This window comes from Sporothrix schenckii (assembly GCF_000961545.1).
Source record: "Sporothrix schenckii 1099-18 chromosome Unknown Cont41, whole genome shotgun sequence".
Lineage (NCBI taxonomy): Eukaryota > Fungi > Ascomycota > Sordariomycetes > Ophiostomatales > Ophiostomataceae > Sporothrix > Sporothrix schenckii.
Window position 1 is genome coordinate 3733135 of NW_015971142.1, and position 17032 is coordinate 3750166.

Sequence of the window (17032 nt, forward strand, 5' to 3'; positions counted from 1 at the left end):
CTGCGTGTGGGAGAAAAGAGGAAAGAGAGTGAAGAGTAGAGAAAGTTTGCGAGTGAGAATGCAGTTGGGGTCGCTGGGGTCAGCTGGAATGCAGACTAGAGTCGTATATAAAGATGCTAGCTAGAAAAGCCTTATTTCGCAGGAGGTCGAAAATCGACAACGCTTCGCAATAAAGCTGATGCAAATCGGCGTCTGCGTGAGTGGTGAAGTTCCGTCTTTGTTTTGGACAAGGTTTGGCGGAAGCACGAAACGGACGTGATGAAAATCGAGAGGAGGGGAGGCAGGGGGCAAGGTCGGTTTTTGTTGGTTGTCGGAAAACCAAGGTGCGGCTGCGCTGGCTGAGGCGGAGCTGTGTTGGACTGTGGGAGGTGCGTCGACGCCAGAAGACAGGAGTCCCAAGAGTCAAAACAATCCAAAAATTGGAAAAGGAGAACAAGATAAAAGCGTGCACAAAGCACGAAGACTGCAGCAAAATTGCAGAAAATAGGCAGGTCAAATAAAATAAAGTGAAAGGTTCGAGCCTAAACAAAGAGAACCAAAACAAGGGGGCGGCGTTGGTCCGGATGCAGCCTTTTGTTGACCGCGTACAGGCTAGCAACCGTTTCGATGCGCGTGATGTGCGTGATGTGCGTGCACAATGCAAAAATGGTCGACTGGGGGAGGAGAAACGATATCGCAAAGAAGGTCGAGAAATATGGTGAGAGCAAAAGAAAAAAGTAAAGAAGAGAGGAAAGGAGAGTCAGGAACACAAACGGGAACGGGGAAAATGGCAAGAAGCTCGTCGATCTAAAGGAAAGTAGGGAGGCCGACTGGGGAGGAAAGAGCAACCAAGGGAAATAGGAGACAGGGCATCTAAGCTGAAAATGGCCGGCCTAGGGCGCGCGGTTTGGGGACAGCTCTTTTTCCTAAAAGTATCTACAGTTTCTCACGGTTACTTATGTCTCCATATTATTTTTCGGGCTGGCCAGGAGGAAGGAATGTCAGACAGGTGAGAGCCTATGGACACAGCGAAAAGTGGTGCATGTGGCTTAGCCAAGCCTGCATTTTGGCATACAGATGGAGAAAGGTGGGGCCACTGCGCTTCCAGGGAAGGGGCGCGGGGGCTGTTCGTTAACTCTTTTTTTAGAGAACAGGATTTTCTCCATACGGCGTACGATGTTGCGAGCGGCCAGGGTGCGTTATGCTCGAACCAACAGCCACCGGGAAGGAGAAGTACCCGAGCAAAACAGGAACGACGACAGGAATTGCAACCTTGAAAATTAAGGACGACAGGAAACGAGACGGCTATGGGAAGGAGCGTGATGAGAAGGACGGTAGCCACCTGAATAAAGGAATGACCATGGCGTGCAAGCCACGTATAACGACTCCACGATTTGGTTCAAGGCCAAACGATAAAGTACTGGACGACGAGACAAGTGAGGCATTTGTTCCCCGATCTGGTTGCCGTCGATATAGACTTCACACCTCCAGAGCCGAAACGACGTCACAGCCGAACATTCGTCCCTGAGCCAAGCTCAGTCGTCGTCCCATCCATTTGTGCCGTAAAGCAAGCAAAAACAGGCAAAAGAAACGGCACGTTCAGTCGGCTCCGAGCGTTTCGCCTTCCCAATCGCCAGTCCGCCTGCATCAAATTGGATCATGACGAGTTGCGGCCCGCCAGCAAATGTCCCTGCCGCGTTGTTGGAACAGAGCGCTCTCGCTTCTGTTTTGTTCTGCTGTCGTCATCGGAACAGAACCCCTTCGGCGCCAGTTGACAGTGGCGTTTACTAGTTGCTAGTACAGAATACCAGTAGTCCTATGTCGAAATGTAGTTTCGTACACATTCGCGTACCTGTTTCGTAGGCCTCGTATTGCTTCTGGAAAAACTCTGTTGCGTTAATGGAGCCCCCGATTTGGCCCCCTTTGGCCCGTATTTGCCTGATCGTGCCGCCTGTCAGTACGCGCCGTCCCCGAATTTTTATCATCATGAGCGCGTCAAACAGACATGTTCGAGACGGCGGACCCTGTATCAATCCCCAGTAGTAAATCCCCAGTAGTAGTCAGATACGCAACGTGCTTAATCCGTATTTCCTTTCAGTTACGCAACACTAGCGCCACCAACGCCCATTGCCGGTCCAGGCCAAATCGAGACCAACAGGCAGTTTTGTCCCCTCGTTCTGCGCTGTTTTGCCTTGCCAATCATGCTGCGCAGCCCCTAAGAAATACCCTGCCGATCACCCTGGTCCACATCGCACCACCAATCGCCACAGCTTCAAAAAGAAAAAGCATGAATGTGGAGAACGTCGTTCGCTGGTACGAGAACAGTGTCGAGCCGTTGGCAGTACGGTATTTTGCCGTGTTTCAATCCTGCTTTAGTTCCAGGAGGCTAAAACAAACGAAACACGCCAGACAGTCGACGACTCCCGGTAGAACGCCCAGAGAAAAGTGTCGAAAAGTCCCAAAGCCAGGACCATGTACTCCGTAAATACCATTTGGCAAACGTTGTACGCAGTGAACGGAGCACCAAGACGAGCACACCATGACAGTGCACGGAGACTGGACGAGACGGTCCCGTTCAGTCTGCTCTCGACCAAATGTCTGCATACGCAGTAATACTCCGTACATGCGACACGTAATTGCCCAGTGACACCCGCTGTTGCACGATATGAGATGGTGCCCTGTCGTCTTTTATTCTCTCGCGCATCGCCGTACTCTGCGCACCTGAAACTTTTGCCCGCAGGACCTGTCTTACCGCGGCATGTAGCGCTGTTTCTCAACGGGCATACTACATCGTAAGTACATCCAATGACTGGAGACATGGAGGCCAGAAAACCTTGTGTACGATGAGGAAAGTATGTGAGAGTTACCCGTGGTTGTGTATCACAGAACCCCCGTGAGAAAGCGGCTCCATCGCTTCCATCGCTTTCTCACTCTGCAATTTAGTCTCTCCTTTGAGCCCTGTTCATTATCTGTGTTAGGGCTCCGCCAGGATCCAAGGATGCCTGTGCTCACATCCGTCAAATCTTATTTTCTAGAGCTGACTCCATATGCACCGTAAGCTGAGCAAAGTGAGCCGTGAGAAGGGGGCTCTCACGCAACGGAAAGAGCCTCCAAAGCAACGCCGGGTCGTCCGCCGATCAGCAGAGAAATGAAATACGGGAATACGATTCGCGTCCATGTCCAGAACGGGAAGCACATCAGCCACGCGGCCAGAACGGACGGACAGAGAGACACACAGCAGAACACTCCGTATCTATGCATGCGATGACACGCACATCGGCTCAAGCCTGGATCGTTTTTTAGTGTTGCGGCCAGTGACTGGATGGACTTTACGTGCATACAAAATCTATGCACAAAGTACGACGTATCATTCTGGGTATGCCGCACCGCGTCTCACAGCCTGTTGTGTAGCTGTCGTATGTAAATATGCTGTGGCAACTGCACAGGGCATACCCACGGTGCATATGAGTGCATTGCTCACTAGCCGTGCGAAACATATTTTCCAGAGGTCATCCTTATTACAATGTACGCGTTTGTTTGCATAACACGAAATGCATCGCTTCTGATCAGCGGGTGTCTTTCTTTCTCGCCTTCGACGATTCTTCGTTTTCGTTCGCCATGTCACCCGGCTGTTCTGGTTGACGCGCTATTCTGTCCTGAAACGATAAAAATAGAAAAGGGGGCGGGCAGTGGCGGTGGCTCTTCTTGAAAGTTATCTGAGTGGTGGAAAGCTTGACGGGGGACAAAAGATCGAAAAAGGAGTGCGACCCCACTAAGACCGCCTTGCTCTGTCGCTGCCAGACGCCAAGCTGAGGCTTCAGAAAGCTGTGCAAAGCTTCGCTCACGCCAGTGCTCGAAACGGCACAATAAGAAAAGCGTGAGGATGGGGACGCGAACCAGCCGCACTCAGATCTAGGCACAGTTCAAGTAGAAAAGGCATGCAGGACGAAGGCTGAACTGATGGAAACGGAAGCAATGATCAGACGAGGCTGCAAAGCGGGAGAGAATCTGGCGACTGGGCACGTCAATGACAATATCACGTGGCTTGTTTTCCAACTGAAAATGTTCATGATGTGATGCCGTGGGGTATCAAATGCCGTACAAGTGTGAGCCAGGCCAAGTCTTCGCCGGCCATAATTAGCACGACGATGAAATATACCAATTCACGAATTACCGATACGACATTTTCCATAGAAGTGTCAACATAGACCTACTCACGTGGCAAGATGGGTCGCGACTGCCTCATGTAGCCTTCTCGCGCTGCCACAACTAGAAACTCCTTGCAGTAAACAAACCCATGACTGCGAAGTACGATGAGCAATGCTCTGATTACTTCTTTCGGCCTCATTCCGAATCTACTATTTTACACGGCTCTGCTGTCGCTACCGTTCATCCGATGAATATTCATTACGTTCTTTACTTTGATATCGAGTGTTTGCTTTGGAATCGAGCCGTTACCATAGCACTCAACATACAGACTTGAACGAACGTCACCGCCGAAAATGAGGTTCGCACGATGAATCACAAAACAGAATAGTTCGTGACACCTATCGTGCCCATGTGATACCACGGGTGAAGACGAGAACATCGGCCGGTAAATGGTGGACAGGCGCGAAAGGACAATGTGCTTGATGGTTTTGTGCTGATTCCTCAGGCATCGGAGCCGCGACAGGGTCTACAAAGAGACTTATTCGCACGAGAAGCTTCCTTCGATAAATCACGTCTTGGCCAGCTAACGCAGCCGTTCACCGTCTCCGACTAAGGTCCTGTATCCTGACCCGTTTCGACACATCACATCTACCGTTCACTCACACGGCATCCGCCAACACGCTGTTCACGATCCCCGTTGTCCGCATGTTGGACCAGTTGGACAGGATAACCTCGTTCCACTCCCTACTTTCCAAGCCGCAGCGTCAAAATTATTTGCGCTGGTTACACTTGCGTCTTCTGGCGGCCAGCTCACTTTCCACGAGTGCATGCGAGACTCGTACCTGGTCATCAAGTACAAGTAGGGGCCCACCAGCATCACTGGGGCGAAATTTGATTCATGCTAACAAGTCGTCATGTATGTGTCGTCCTCGTGCAGTGGCCAGCATACCGTGAAACCAAACAGAGCCGCATACTACAGTTGAGTGCTGTTGAAAGGACACTTCCGTTCCGCTCTGAATCTCTCCTGGAGCCATTCCTCTACCCCAAATACCGTTTTCTGACATCAACGGCTGGATAGAGGGGAGAGATGCCGATATCTGCCATTTGTCTCGCGCGAATGCAACTTTCTTTGCACTACCACCCCATACATGTTGCTAGTGCTACTATCTGCTCTTCCGCCCTTCAAGCACATGAAGAGACTGTTTCTGGTTACCCGTCGCTGACAGGCGCGTCCGAGAACACGGTCCGACCCAATGCCTACTTGCTAAGCACCGAATGGAGGCTTTTTAAAGTCTGTAAACACCGTCAACCTATATATATGAAAGTTATCAAGTTTATCTCGAATGCACGGGTACGTCAAATCGGCATTGAGGACAACGTACATTTCAAAAACAAACTAGACAAAAGCAAGAACACGAGTCTGTATATGACATTTTAATACGAACGTTGCCAAGTGGCGGATGGAAAAGACAATAAAATAATACCAGCTTTTTACGCCATGATCGTTTAAACGAAAAGACAGAAGACAACAAGACATATAAACGAATACCTGAGACGTTCACAGCTTCGCCCGCGACTCAATGGCGGCGTGCTTGCCACCTGCGTGGTCGCGGAAGTAGGTGCGAATGCGCTCGCGCGCAACGTCGACAACACTGGCGTCCTCGACGGTGGAGGGCACATTGACGGGGGCGTCAAAGTCGCCGTGGACGGCGTTCTCCAGCAACTCGCGCAGGACACGACGCAGCGTTTTGCCGGAGCGGGTGCGGGGGATCATGCCGTTGCCCTCAATCAGGCCACCAAGCGAGGCAATGCCACCGACCTGCTCGCGCACACAGTCATTGATTTCTTTGAAGAGGGCCGCGTCCGACGCGGCCGTCTTGTCGTTTGACTGGCCCGCCGCGCGCGTGGTGTTGATAAAGGCAAACGGCATGTGGCCCTTCAACGCGTCGGGAATGCTCACGACGCAGGCCTCGGTCACCATGGGGTGCCCGGTAATGGCCTGCTCGAGACTGCCGGTGCTCAGGCGGTGGGCGGCGACATTGATGATGTCGTCCGAGCGGGCCATGATGTGAATGTAGCCGTCGGCATCAACGACACCCGCGTCGCCCGTGTCGAGCCAGCGGCCGTCGAAGCGCCGCAGGTACCCCTTGTAGAAGCGCGCGTCGTCCTCCCAGAGCGTGCGCAGCGCCGTGGGCGCCAGCGGCATACGCAAAACAATGTTGCCCATGGTGCCGGCGGGCAGCTCTTGACCGCGATCGTCGACAACACGAACGTCGAAGCCGGGCATGGCTTTGCCGGCGCTGCCGGGCTTGATGGGCAGCGGCGCGGCGGGTGCGTGCTTGGAGGCCCTGTGGGCGTCGGGGGCGGCGCGGCGGTCTTGTCCCGCGTGGGCGCCCAGGGCAATGCCCGAGATGGGGGAGCCGGACTCGGAGGACCACCAGTTGTCGACGACGTTGGCGCCCGGCGCGCCGTACGCCGCGAGCAGTTGCTGGTACATGGTGACAATGGCGGGCTCCGACCGCTCGCCGGCCAGGAACAGGGCGCGCAGCGTGCGCAGGCCGCCGCGCTTGCCGACGGCCGTCAGGTGTGTGTTGTCCGGGTCGTCCTTGCGAATGGCGCGCAGCGCCGTGGGGGCGGTGAACATGGTGGACACGCCGTACGCCTCGACGATGCGCCAAAAGGCCGAGGCGTCGGGCGTACCGACGGGCTTGCCTTCGTACAAAACGGTGGCGGCGCCCGTCAGCAGCGGGCCATAGAGCGTGTAGCTGTGCGAGACGACCCAGCCAATGTCCGAGAAGCAGCCCATGACGTCGCCCGGGCCGTGGATGTTGAACAAGTACGAAATCATCAGGTGCAGGCCGACGGCGTGGCCGCCCGCCTCCCGGAGCACGCCCTTGGGCTTGCCCGTGGTGCCGCTCGTGTAGATAATGTACACGCCGTCCGTGGAGGCGACGGGCACACACGCTGCCTTGGCGCTGCGTGCGCGGGCGTCGTTGGCCAGCGTGCGCCAGCAGTGCGCCTTGGTTGTGCTGGCAATCTTGTCCGTGGTCGGTGTGATCTCGGTCCAGTCCCACCGCAGGGCATCGCGCTGCCATACGATGACGTGCGGCGGCTTCCAGGCCGACAGGGCGACGGCGGCCTCGACAAAGGGCCGGTAGGCAATGGGGGGTTTGTTGCCGTCGATGCCGCACGAGGCAGTCAGCACGGCGACGGGGCGCGAGTCCTCGATGCGCTGGGCCAGAGGCGCGGCCGCAAAGCCGCCAAAGACGACGGTGTGGATGGCGCCCAGGCGGTTGACAGCCAGAATGCCAATGAGCGCTGCCGGGACCATGGGCATGTACACCAGGACAACGTCGCCCTTCTTGACGCCGTGCTCGCGCAGCACGGCCGCTGTGGTCTCGACTTCGGCCAGCAACTCGCTGTAGGTGATGCGCTGCTTGGTGTTGGTGACGGGGCTGTCATACAGGATGGCCGGCTCCTCGCCACGGCCCTCAAGCACGTGGCGGTCGACGCAGTTGTAGCATGTCGAGATCTGGCCACCCGGGAACCACTCCCAGTGGTCGTGCGTCACGTCGCGGCTCTTGGCCCCGTCTTCGGCCAGTCCCTTGAGCGTCTTGGTCGTGTGCTTCAGGGCCACGTCGGGCTTATGGTGCCAGTAAAGCTGGTCGGCCTGGTGCGTCCAGAAGGACTCGGGGTCCGACAGCGAGTGACGCTGGACCCGGTCCTGCAGGTGGTCGGCCATGGCGCGTGTTGGAGTTAGGGGCTGTCGTCGGAGATGTGTGCCGAAACGCGCCCGAAGAAAGGGGGACGAAAGCCGCCGTGACGCCAGTGTTGCAGTGCGCAGGAGAATGGCGGAAGGAGGCCAAATAGGGGTTCTCCGTCGCAGCTGCCGTCTCGTCCACCGCCTTCCGTGTACTGTGTAAGACGATGAGCAGGTTGGGGTAGGATTAAAATAAATAGCAAGTTTAATTGCCAAAATATGCCTCGGACTTCGTTGTCCTGTGGGGTGCAGCAACCGAAAGTGGGCGGTTTGATGTCGATAAAGACGATGAAGATGGACACAATCTGCTCACTCGACTCTCACAGTGGCATCCACCTCCGTCCATCGACTCCTCTTTGTATCGCCGTCGACGGACCTTTCTCGGTTCAGATGTCGAGCCGTTTTACTGCCGGCTGAGCGGGAAAGAGTGTTGGGGTCACTTGCCCCAGGTCCTCCACAAGTCCCCCCGCCCAGGCACAGGTGGGTCCACTTTATTTCCCCGTTCCCCCGGGCGCCAGCCTCCAACCAGAGTCCTCAAATGCGCGAACCTAACCGGCAAACCAGCCCGGCCACTTTCGTTGCAATGTTCACACAGCCGATCATAAGAGCTGTTGCGCACCATTGCGACTACCACCACCCACGAGGAATAAGCAACATGGCCGGGCGTCGTCTTCAGTCGTCCGTCGCCTGTTTCTATGTGGCCGTATTTTGATGCCCCGTATTAGTTCGGTTGTCAATCATGGCAGTCCCGGAGAGCCAGGTCCAAACCATCTATGTCAAAGCCGGGCCCGGAGAGCTCTGCAATAAGCTTCGATCTTCCATGCGGGACTTCCAAAGGAGAGCTGTTGTACCCCATATCTCAAGCCCGAATGAAAGGACGTTCGAGTGCCGAGCACGGGCGCGGTCTGCTTGTCCGTTCCTTTCGGTTTTTCGGGTATTGTGCTCGGATGGTTGTTATTTCTCGGGCTTTGTTGAACGACTTGGGCCGATCAGGGACGACTAGGTATAAGTTGGAGAAGCGACGGCACCCACGGACACGGCGTCCGCTGTTCAAGGGTCGATGCGAATTGGAGATCGGTGTCGTCCCTTTCCTTTACACCGTGGAGGCTGCACATTATGACTGGTTCGACATGTTTGGCCAATACCTCGAAAACCCCGTCTCAGCCATACAGATTACGTCGTCGGTTATGCGAACATTGGCTGCGGTTGTTGGCTCTCTTAAGTAAGTCGTAGTTGGCGGACTGTACTTGTAAAACGCCAATGCATCATCCTCGCGCATATGTGATACTTGTTCGGTTACGTTTGTTAGCTTAGCCGACCTAGTCTGCGTTGCCATCCACCAACGACGAACAGTCTTTGTCCATAGAATATCGGCAGCTATTACGTGTTGTTCCTTTTCGTTTTTATTTTCTGTTGGGGATACTTTTCGTGGTGGATTTGTTGTTGCTTTCGTTGTTTCTTGTCGTATGGTTTTTTTTTTATAAGAAAATCATAAAAAAAAAAGCAGTTGTAAAATGTCAAAATCATAATAATAAAAATAAACGATATGAAACCAACTTTACCATCATACACCACAAAACACGACAAACACGGCGGATACAAATACACGAGTCAAAAAAATACCGTCCGTATCATCACGTACATCTACCAACAGTACAACAATGCTGCACAGGACATGACCCAACAACCGCTATCGCTTGCTGACATCACATCATGAACCAGAAGACACGTGCAATATGTCACAGAAGAAAAAGCTGATACACGTGAGCATGGGCCTGAACCGATATCAGAAACATTGGTCACTCCCACGGCAAGGCACCAGAAGGCGTCGAGGACAGACTGTCCGGGCTGGGCCGACCGCATCGTGAGACCGAGGAGCGGGGCCGAACTGACGATGCCCCGGGACAATGTGATCAACTCCGGCGACTACTACAGGAGACACACTGCTCGCCACATGCCAAGTACAAGACTCGGACGTACTTCGTACCGCCCGATACATACCCGTCACCGGGGATCACACCTCCGACATCTGGGTGAGCCGAGCCTGACGCGGTCTGGCGTACATGGCTGCATATTCTTAGTCCAGGACATGCAGGTAAACGAGGCGAGTCGCCATTGTATTTTCAATCTATACAGGCGATAAAATTCACCATCTTGGATGCATGCCCCGAGTCGATCTGCATACCTCCCGTGTGCATCGCGCAATGCGCTACTCAAGCATCGAGCTCGTTTGTATCCTCTGGAAGATGCACACCAGTGCAGTGCATTGTTTGGATGCCAGCAGAAATGGAAAAAGTCAACAAACAACAGAGACTCTCTGGAATGTTGAAATTGGACGCAGAAGACACAAGCACGGTCTCGGATGGTTTGGCAGGACAGATGCCCAGACACGCAGTGGACGATAACAGCAAAGATATCAATCAACCTTGAACGAGAGCACACAAAGTAATAATGTTTCACACCACACACCCCTAGGCCCAGGGTTCCGTGGACTGTTTTCTCCGTTCCCAGACAGGGTGCTAGTTTTGTTCAACGCCCTCTCTCAGACGCATCTGACTGGCATGCGATCTGGAACAGAGAGACACCAATGTCTCACTCAGCGCGTCAGATTCAGGGCCGGTCGCAATCAGGGCAATCAGAAGGGCAGCTGAAGAGGACAAAGAGTCGACAGAAGGGGTCCTAAGGTAGGAGGACGCTGGGAGGGTCAAAGCAAAAGACAAAAGGCCCTTGATCCTGAAAGACGACGATATTCACCTTTCCGGCTTCAGCTGCAATGACGTCGACCACTTCGTCTTGCCATGGACCGCAGAAGGAAAGGTCCCACACCGACTCTACCCGAAGTGCAAGCTTTCCGCCAAGTAAGGCTTCACCTACGTCAGTACTTTTTTTTCCAATGCTCTTGCATATTCTTGGCAGATTTCTTGATTTCTGTTTGCGGCTTCACCTCATCTGGCATGCTGCAGGACAGCTCGTTCCCTTGTCCACGCCGCCGTCGGCCCGTCTCCCGGGAGGCTCTTTTTCGTCTTCTCATCACACCTCTCACGTCCCAGCTTTCAGAGCTTGCTTGCTGACTCGAACCCCTTGGCATACGCCAAAAACGTTTGATTCCTTGGTTTTGGCCATGGACAGCACAGCGCAGCAATGGTTGGGCACAAAACGCTCAGTCCCGCCGCAAAACAGCATGAGAGCATATTGACAACACACCTTGGTAGCGAAGCTCGTATTTGCTCAGAGGGAGGAGGGGTGTGCCATGCAGGGGAGAGGTCAAAGGAGGGACGGTGCGACGGTGCAATGCAGGGAAGAGGCAGATACAGAGAGGCAGAGAGGCTCGAGAGGCCAGGCCAGTTCGTAGGCAAAACCAAGACACGGCCACGCTTGTCCAACTGTGGCTGGTTCTTCCGAGGCAGTGCGTTGTGCATAAACAGTGCATACACAGTTGTACACACAGTATACATGTTCGTATCTTAGGTTGAACAAACGTTCACTATGCGATTCAAAAATAGGATGGAAAACAGAGCCGGTGAAAAACTAGGCTCGCTAGGCAACCTTGCTTGGCGGCGACAGAACTTGCTTTTTGCTTAGCGCCTTTGGACCGGAAACAGCAGAAGCAAACGACTCTCTCTCTGTGACTGCCCTGGCCGTTCCTGCATTAGCCCCCCTGCTGCACTCCAGCAACGTGCACAATTTGGTGCATTTCTTGCATAAAATAGGGTGGCGCCCATTTACGTCTAGTGGACTCGTTGCGCGCCGCAAAAAAAGGGCGCGACTGCGCGATGGCGGCGGACGCCGTCTCTGCTGGTGCCAGTTTTCGGTGCAAATTGTCAACGGCTGGGTTGCGGTCTAGCTGTTTTGTTTACGTGGTCCTTTTTGCGACGATAGGAACAGACGAGAAAGGTGGACTAGGGGAACAGAGAGAGGCTCCGAAAGGTACACCGTAGAGGGTACAAAAGTACGAATGTACAGAACGAGAGACGAAAGAAATACGAGTCTGTCAATTGTGGAGTGGTCTGGACGCGCGACATTGATGGCAAGTGAGACATGTTTTAGATTCTGCGCAAAAATCAAAATGAAAAGAAAAAAAGGGAAGCGCGACAAAGAAACGAAAAGGCTTGCGGCGGTCGGGCCACACAGTCTCGAAGGGTCTTCTGGAGCTGGGCAGTGCGAATCGACCTGGTTTACGGCGCATCGGGTTTTTCTCGAAGGGCAGACCAGGGACCGGGGAACAGACGGCAAAGTGCGAACATGGGTCGAGATAGTAAGATAGTTGGTAGGTTGTTACGGCAGAATCCATCAATCTCGTATCGCAGTGTAGAATACGATGTTCGGTACGCTCTCAACAGCACCCAAAAGAAGAAGGCGCTGTTGCGTGAGGCAAGGGTCGAGATAGAAGACCTTGCGAGCGTGCTGGGCTGGACTGGGCTGGCCTGTTCTGGTGGGTGTGCTTGTCGGCGGAGTGCATTTTTCTGATGGAGGGTGCGCAATTTCCCACACCAAAATGTCCCTGTCGCGTCTGTTCTCTGGAGTCAGGTAAGCGCCAGCGGGCGCATGTGAAGGGAAAGATAACGTGTCGCGCTGCTTGCTGTATTCTGACAGTGGAAATTGGGTGCGCAGCATCACATATTTTGAAATTTGTCAAACGAGAGAGGCTGGCTACGAGTAAGATACATTGATCTGTTGGTTGGCAGAGAACTTGTGCGCCGTCATAGGTCTGCCTTTTTTTTTTTCTTCTTTTTTTTTTCTCTCTTTCAATTGCTCTCCCCCATGACTCTCCTCTTCCCGTGGACTGTATTACCCGGGAACCTGGAGAAGGCAATACAGAGCAATACAGAGCAATAGCTGGAGCAAGCAGCTATCCGCCGCTTCCGGGGACCCAAAGAAGGCTGTCCCGTCCCACAAAACGGGCCGTCTATCTCTTCTGCAGAGCCGGGCGAGATGCAGACTTCAGAGGCAGAGGGTAGAAGAAGACTCCAGCTTCAAAGCCAGGCAACGAAGGCATCGCCAAAGGCCATGATTGGGGTGAGGACAGCAGAGGGAGCTTGCTGCCTATGAGCGGTTTCGCAACAGGGCATCAAGGGAACGTAAGAACGGGTGTTGTGTAGGACGGGAACGATTAGGAACACGACAAGTGAAAAGAAGGTTAATTGCACATTGCGTTTAGTCCAACCGGTTTTCAGCTGGTCTCTCGCCAGCAGTGACAGACGCGCATTTGACAGATGACGGATACCAAATGTTGTGATACGCGACGGGACGATCTGGATCGCCAGCGATGATGGGCCGCATGGGGTTGTTTATAGTGACTTCAACTACCGTGTAGTCTACACAAGCTGTGTTGAGGTCGATGGGATAGAGAAAGAGATTGTCAGAACGGCAGAGAAAATACGGATTGCCTCGTCTCTGTTTACGATCATCACATGAACTACTGTCTTTTGCAACGTTAATTTTCAAGACCGCACACCATTGAAACAATGCTCCACAGAATGGTCACCAAGCGACAGCAAACAATGTCAGGTAAAAAATCTGGTAAGGAATATTTCAATAAAAATATGGAAGTCTATCAACCATTAAAAATGAAGGCAATACAAGAGTCCCTCGCAGAACATCGAGCAGAAAATAAAAAAAGGTAGTCAGAAACAAGAAAAAAAGAAAACGCTTTCCCAAGGGTCATTAAAAACGGTTCAAAAGCCTGGTTTTTTTGTGATGGGAAATATGAAAACTTGATGGAAAAAGTGAGAGAAGCGAAGATGTTTAGAAGTAAAAAGTTTTGTCCAAAACAATGAAGAGGAAAGAAAAACGAAAGAACAGGGTCTCCCAGACAGAACAGAGAAAGTAATTCTCACATAAAAGCGGAAATCATATTAATAGAAAAAAATTCGCTGGCTAAAAGAGAGACCCTTTGCGCGGTAAACAAGTCATCCTTTCTCAAAAAAAAATTTGCTCCTCAAAGATTGACGGTGGTCCTTGGAACGTCTTCAAATCTTCACAAAATCCATTATTCCCAGCACATAAAAAAAGTTTGGCGTAGGGGTTTTTTCCGGTAAGAGGTATATGTAGGAGGGGGTTGTCTTCGTTGGCTACATTTACAGCAGGATGGCAGCGCCGACGGCGATGACACCGGCAGCGCCGGACAGCATGACCTTGCCGGCACCGGCAGTGACAACAGCCGACTGGGTGGGGGTGTAGGAAGCAGTGCCCTTGGTGTGCGAGACGGTGGCGTTGTTGTAGCTGGAGAGCAGTTAGTTTCACGTTTCTAAATGCGTCAACTACCAATTTGGCTGTACGTACGGAGTCGTGCACGAGACCGTGGTGGCGGTGGTGACCGGCTTGGTGACGGTGCAGGGGCAGTCCGTGATGGTCAGGGTCGTGGCCGAGGTGATGGTGTAGGTCTTGCCGTTGTGGGTCAGGGTGGTGGCCTCAGGGCAGTAGGTGGTCAGGGCAGTGACGACCTCGGTGGTGTAGGTCACGTTGGAGCCAGCAGAGACGGCGGTGGCCAGGGCCAGGAGGGAGGCAACGGAGAACTTCATTTTGTCGGTTGGGGTGGTTGTCGGAAGACGGTTTAGAGAATTAAGTGGTAGAGGTTGAGGAGTTGTGGAGGTTGTTGTAACGAGTGAAATTGACTGTAGAGTCAGGGTAGTTTTGTATGTGAGCGAGTGTGGGTGAGGAGGAAAAGAGAAGAGAAGAAGAAAGAAAAGAGAAAGGGGAATGGATCAAGAAAGGGAGTGAGAGGGTGGTCTTATATACAGAAATGGGCGACCGCGTTGGACCATGGCGACTTATTTTGGGGGTCTTTCAGGGTGGTTTGGGGGGCCGTTTGTTGGCGTTGGTGTATGTTTGTCTTTGTGACAGGGGAAGGGGGGAGTGAGAAAAAGGCCGAAGGGGGGGGGGTGCCATTGTGCTCAGAGGCCAGCCACCAGCGCCTGAAAATCAAAACAGGGCCCTTGCAGATGCCAGATGGGATGGAAACGGAGTGTTGGGCATGCAGCTGCACAGCAGGTGGAGGACAACAACGAGCGAGGAACGAGGAACGACAGAGGGATCAGAGAGGATCAGAGAGGATCAGGGAACCTGGGCCTGACCAAACAACGCGAGCGAAAAAAAGAGATTGACCAGCGCTAACTAGCCCAGATCCGTGCAGCGGTCCATAATTTCCTTTCCCACTCTCTTTTTGGTCAATCATAACAGGACTTTCCGGGAGCGGACTAGGGGCTGGTGGATGCTACCGTCGACGTCTCTCTGCCTCTTACTGAGTCGTGAGTGACCTTCATCGCCTTCGCCTGGTGTGGATCGGGGGAGAGAGAGAAGGGCAGAAGGAGGGGACAGGGGGGTGTGGAGATGGATTGTGTGGGTACGAATGTACCAGGAAAAAGGAGTAAAGGAGGTGGAGCGGTTGTGATGGTGGTGGAGTGGTGAGAGCGACAGGATATCTCGGGTTTCTTTTCATTTTCCCTCCATGCCCTTCTTCCTTCTCTATCGTATTTGGATCCTATTTCACACTGTCTAGCAGGCCTGTCAGTCCATTTTCCTGCCACCGGGCTTGCTTCTTTCGGATCTGGGTTGAATTTTTACCTGTGATTGCCTTTCGCTACGCCGAGTTGCCTTGGCTTTGATGGGGGTTTGCCACCCAATGCTTTGTTACGGGGGTAATAATGTAATGTTTGTGAGGTCCAAAATACAAGTGACGAGGTGAACAGTGAGTTCATGGTCACGGTTGACTGTGCAACCACCCATGCCTCCACTGCCCACTACTCCATACTCCTGCTGGCAGTATTTCCCCGAAATGAGCGAGAAAAGCCCTCCCAGGATGAATACGAGCGCTGTAATTACCACCTGGCCGTGACCGTAATTTTGTTCGCATTATTGAGGGATTCGAGCTACATGTCGCATTTCGGCGAGCGTCTTCTTTCCACATCGTATCTTGTTTGCTTTGGTGTGTTTTGGGCCTTGAATGGCATCCACAACAGCCTGGGTTGCCCTGCAACAGCGGCTTACATACCATAGTCGGAGCCTGAAGCGTGTCAGAGGAGCCGCAGTTTGGACGGATCACTGTGTATTGCTGTGTATTACTCGACCACTGGAATGCAGAACGCAGATGGCAGATTGCATATGACAAAGACCAAGATGCGAAGCCGGGTAGGGCGAGCAGATCCCGCGATCGCGCCGGCGTAGGTGCTTTTCTATTTTGTTTGTCATTTCTCGGCGGCTGCTGTTGGCGTGGACGATATTCCTTGAAGTGTGATTTCATCATGGAGTCACTGAACGGAACTTGTTTACACATTGTCAAGGCAATCGTGATTTGGTCTTCTCCTTTACCCGCTGTTGTAAACGCATTTGCAGTACGTCACAGAATGGCCAGAGACAGCCACAGAGGGTCACATTATTGTGTTTGCTTTTTTCTTGATTGTTTTTTCTTTGGTGGCGTTTGTCACGACCTGGGTCAACAGAAGTCAACTACGTATGCAATGCACGCACACTTGGGACCTAAACTGGGGCCTGCCGGTGCCAAAATCAAGGCAGTGGGAGCGTTGTTCCCAGCTACCCAGGAATCCACGACGGAGTCATGGTGTCAGAGATAAGAGAAGAGAAAAGAAGAGCCAAGCTTCCTGGGACAGGGAATGAGCGAACTGGCGCCGTAAGATAGGCCTGGAACCGACCGTCGATTCCATCTTACGAGATAACGTCTTTGCGGCGATACGAGACTCGGTCAGGTACCTTACTTTCAAGTGTATTGACGGCCCACGCTGAAGTGACCACTAGAGAATAAATAAAGAGCGAGGAGAGAGGGAGGGACCGCAATGACCGACGACCAACAGAACGACGGCGTCAGGAACAGGGGTGGGCCGATTGGCCTCGCACGGTAGTAGTAATCAGAAATGACCAGGAGAGTCCGGCGGTACGATCGATAGGCGGTGGGCATACTCTCCTCAGCAGAGTCGAGCAAAGATTGTCCCCTTTCTTTCCTTTCTTTCCCCTTCTTTTCCCACTGTTTAGTGACACTAGTCCCTTAGAGTCCCTCAAAATGCCCTTCTTCCAACGCGTTTTGCCCCCAACTACCCGGTTTTTGTTTCTTTTTTTGGCACTCAGGGGGGAGGCGGCCAACGGAGAGAAAAGAGAAAAATTGGCTTGCCAGGAAATGAACTCTGACTCTCA

The 17032-nt window shown here is 53.0% G+C and overlaps 3 protein-coding genes across 3 annotated transcripts; all 3 read right to left on the minus strand.

Annotated features, from left to right (window-relative positions):
• Positions 1–5686: 5686 nt before the first annotated feature.
• On the minus strand, positions 5687–7870 carry SPSK_07153 (propionyl-CoA synthetase; the record flags this gene model as incomplete). Its single annotated transcript, XM_016733820.1, has 1 exon — positions 5687–7870. One exon carries the CDS (start codon positions 7868–7870, stop codon positions 5687–5689), a length of 2184 nt encoding a protein of 727 aa, XP_016591510.1.
• A 4308-nt stretch (positions 7871–12178) lies between these two features.
• SPSK_08159 (uncharacterized protein) lies at positions 12179–12502 on the minus strand (the record flags this gene model as incomplete). The annotated part of the gene is made up of 1 exon (XM_016734799.1): positions 12179–12502. One exon carries the CDS (start codon positions 12500–12502, stop codon positions 12179–12181), a length of 324 nt encoding a protein of 107 aa, XP_016591511.1.
• Positions 12503–13965: 1463 nt separating this feature from the next.
• Positions 13966–14409, minus strand: SPSK_08088 (clock-controlled protein 6; the record flags this gene model as incomplete). The annotated part of the gene is made up of 2 exons (XM_016734733.1): positions 13966–14110; positions 14171–14409. 2 exons carry the CDS (start codon positions 14407–14409, stop codon positions 13966–13968), a joined length of 384 nt encoding a protein of 127 aa, XP_016591512.1.
• Between the last annotated feature and the right edge of the window lie 2623 nt (positions 14410–17032).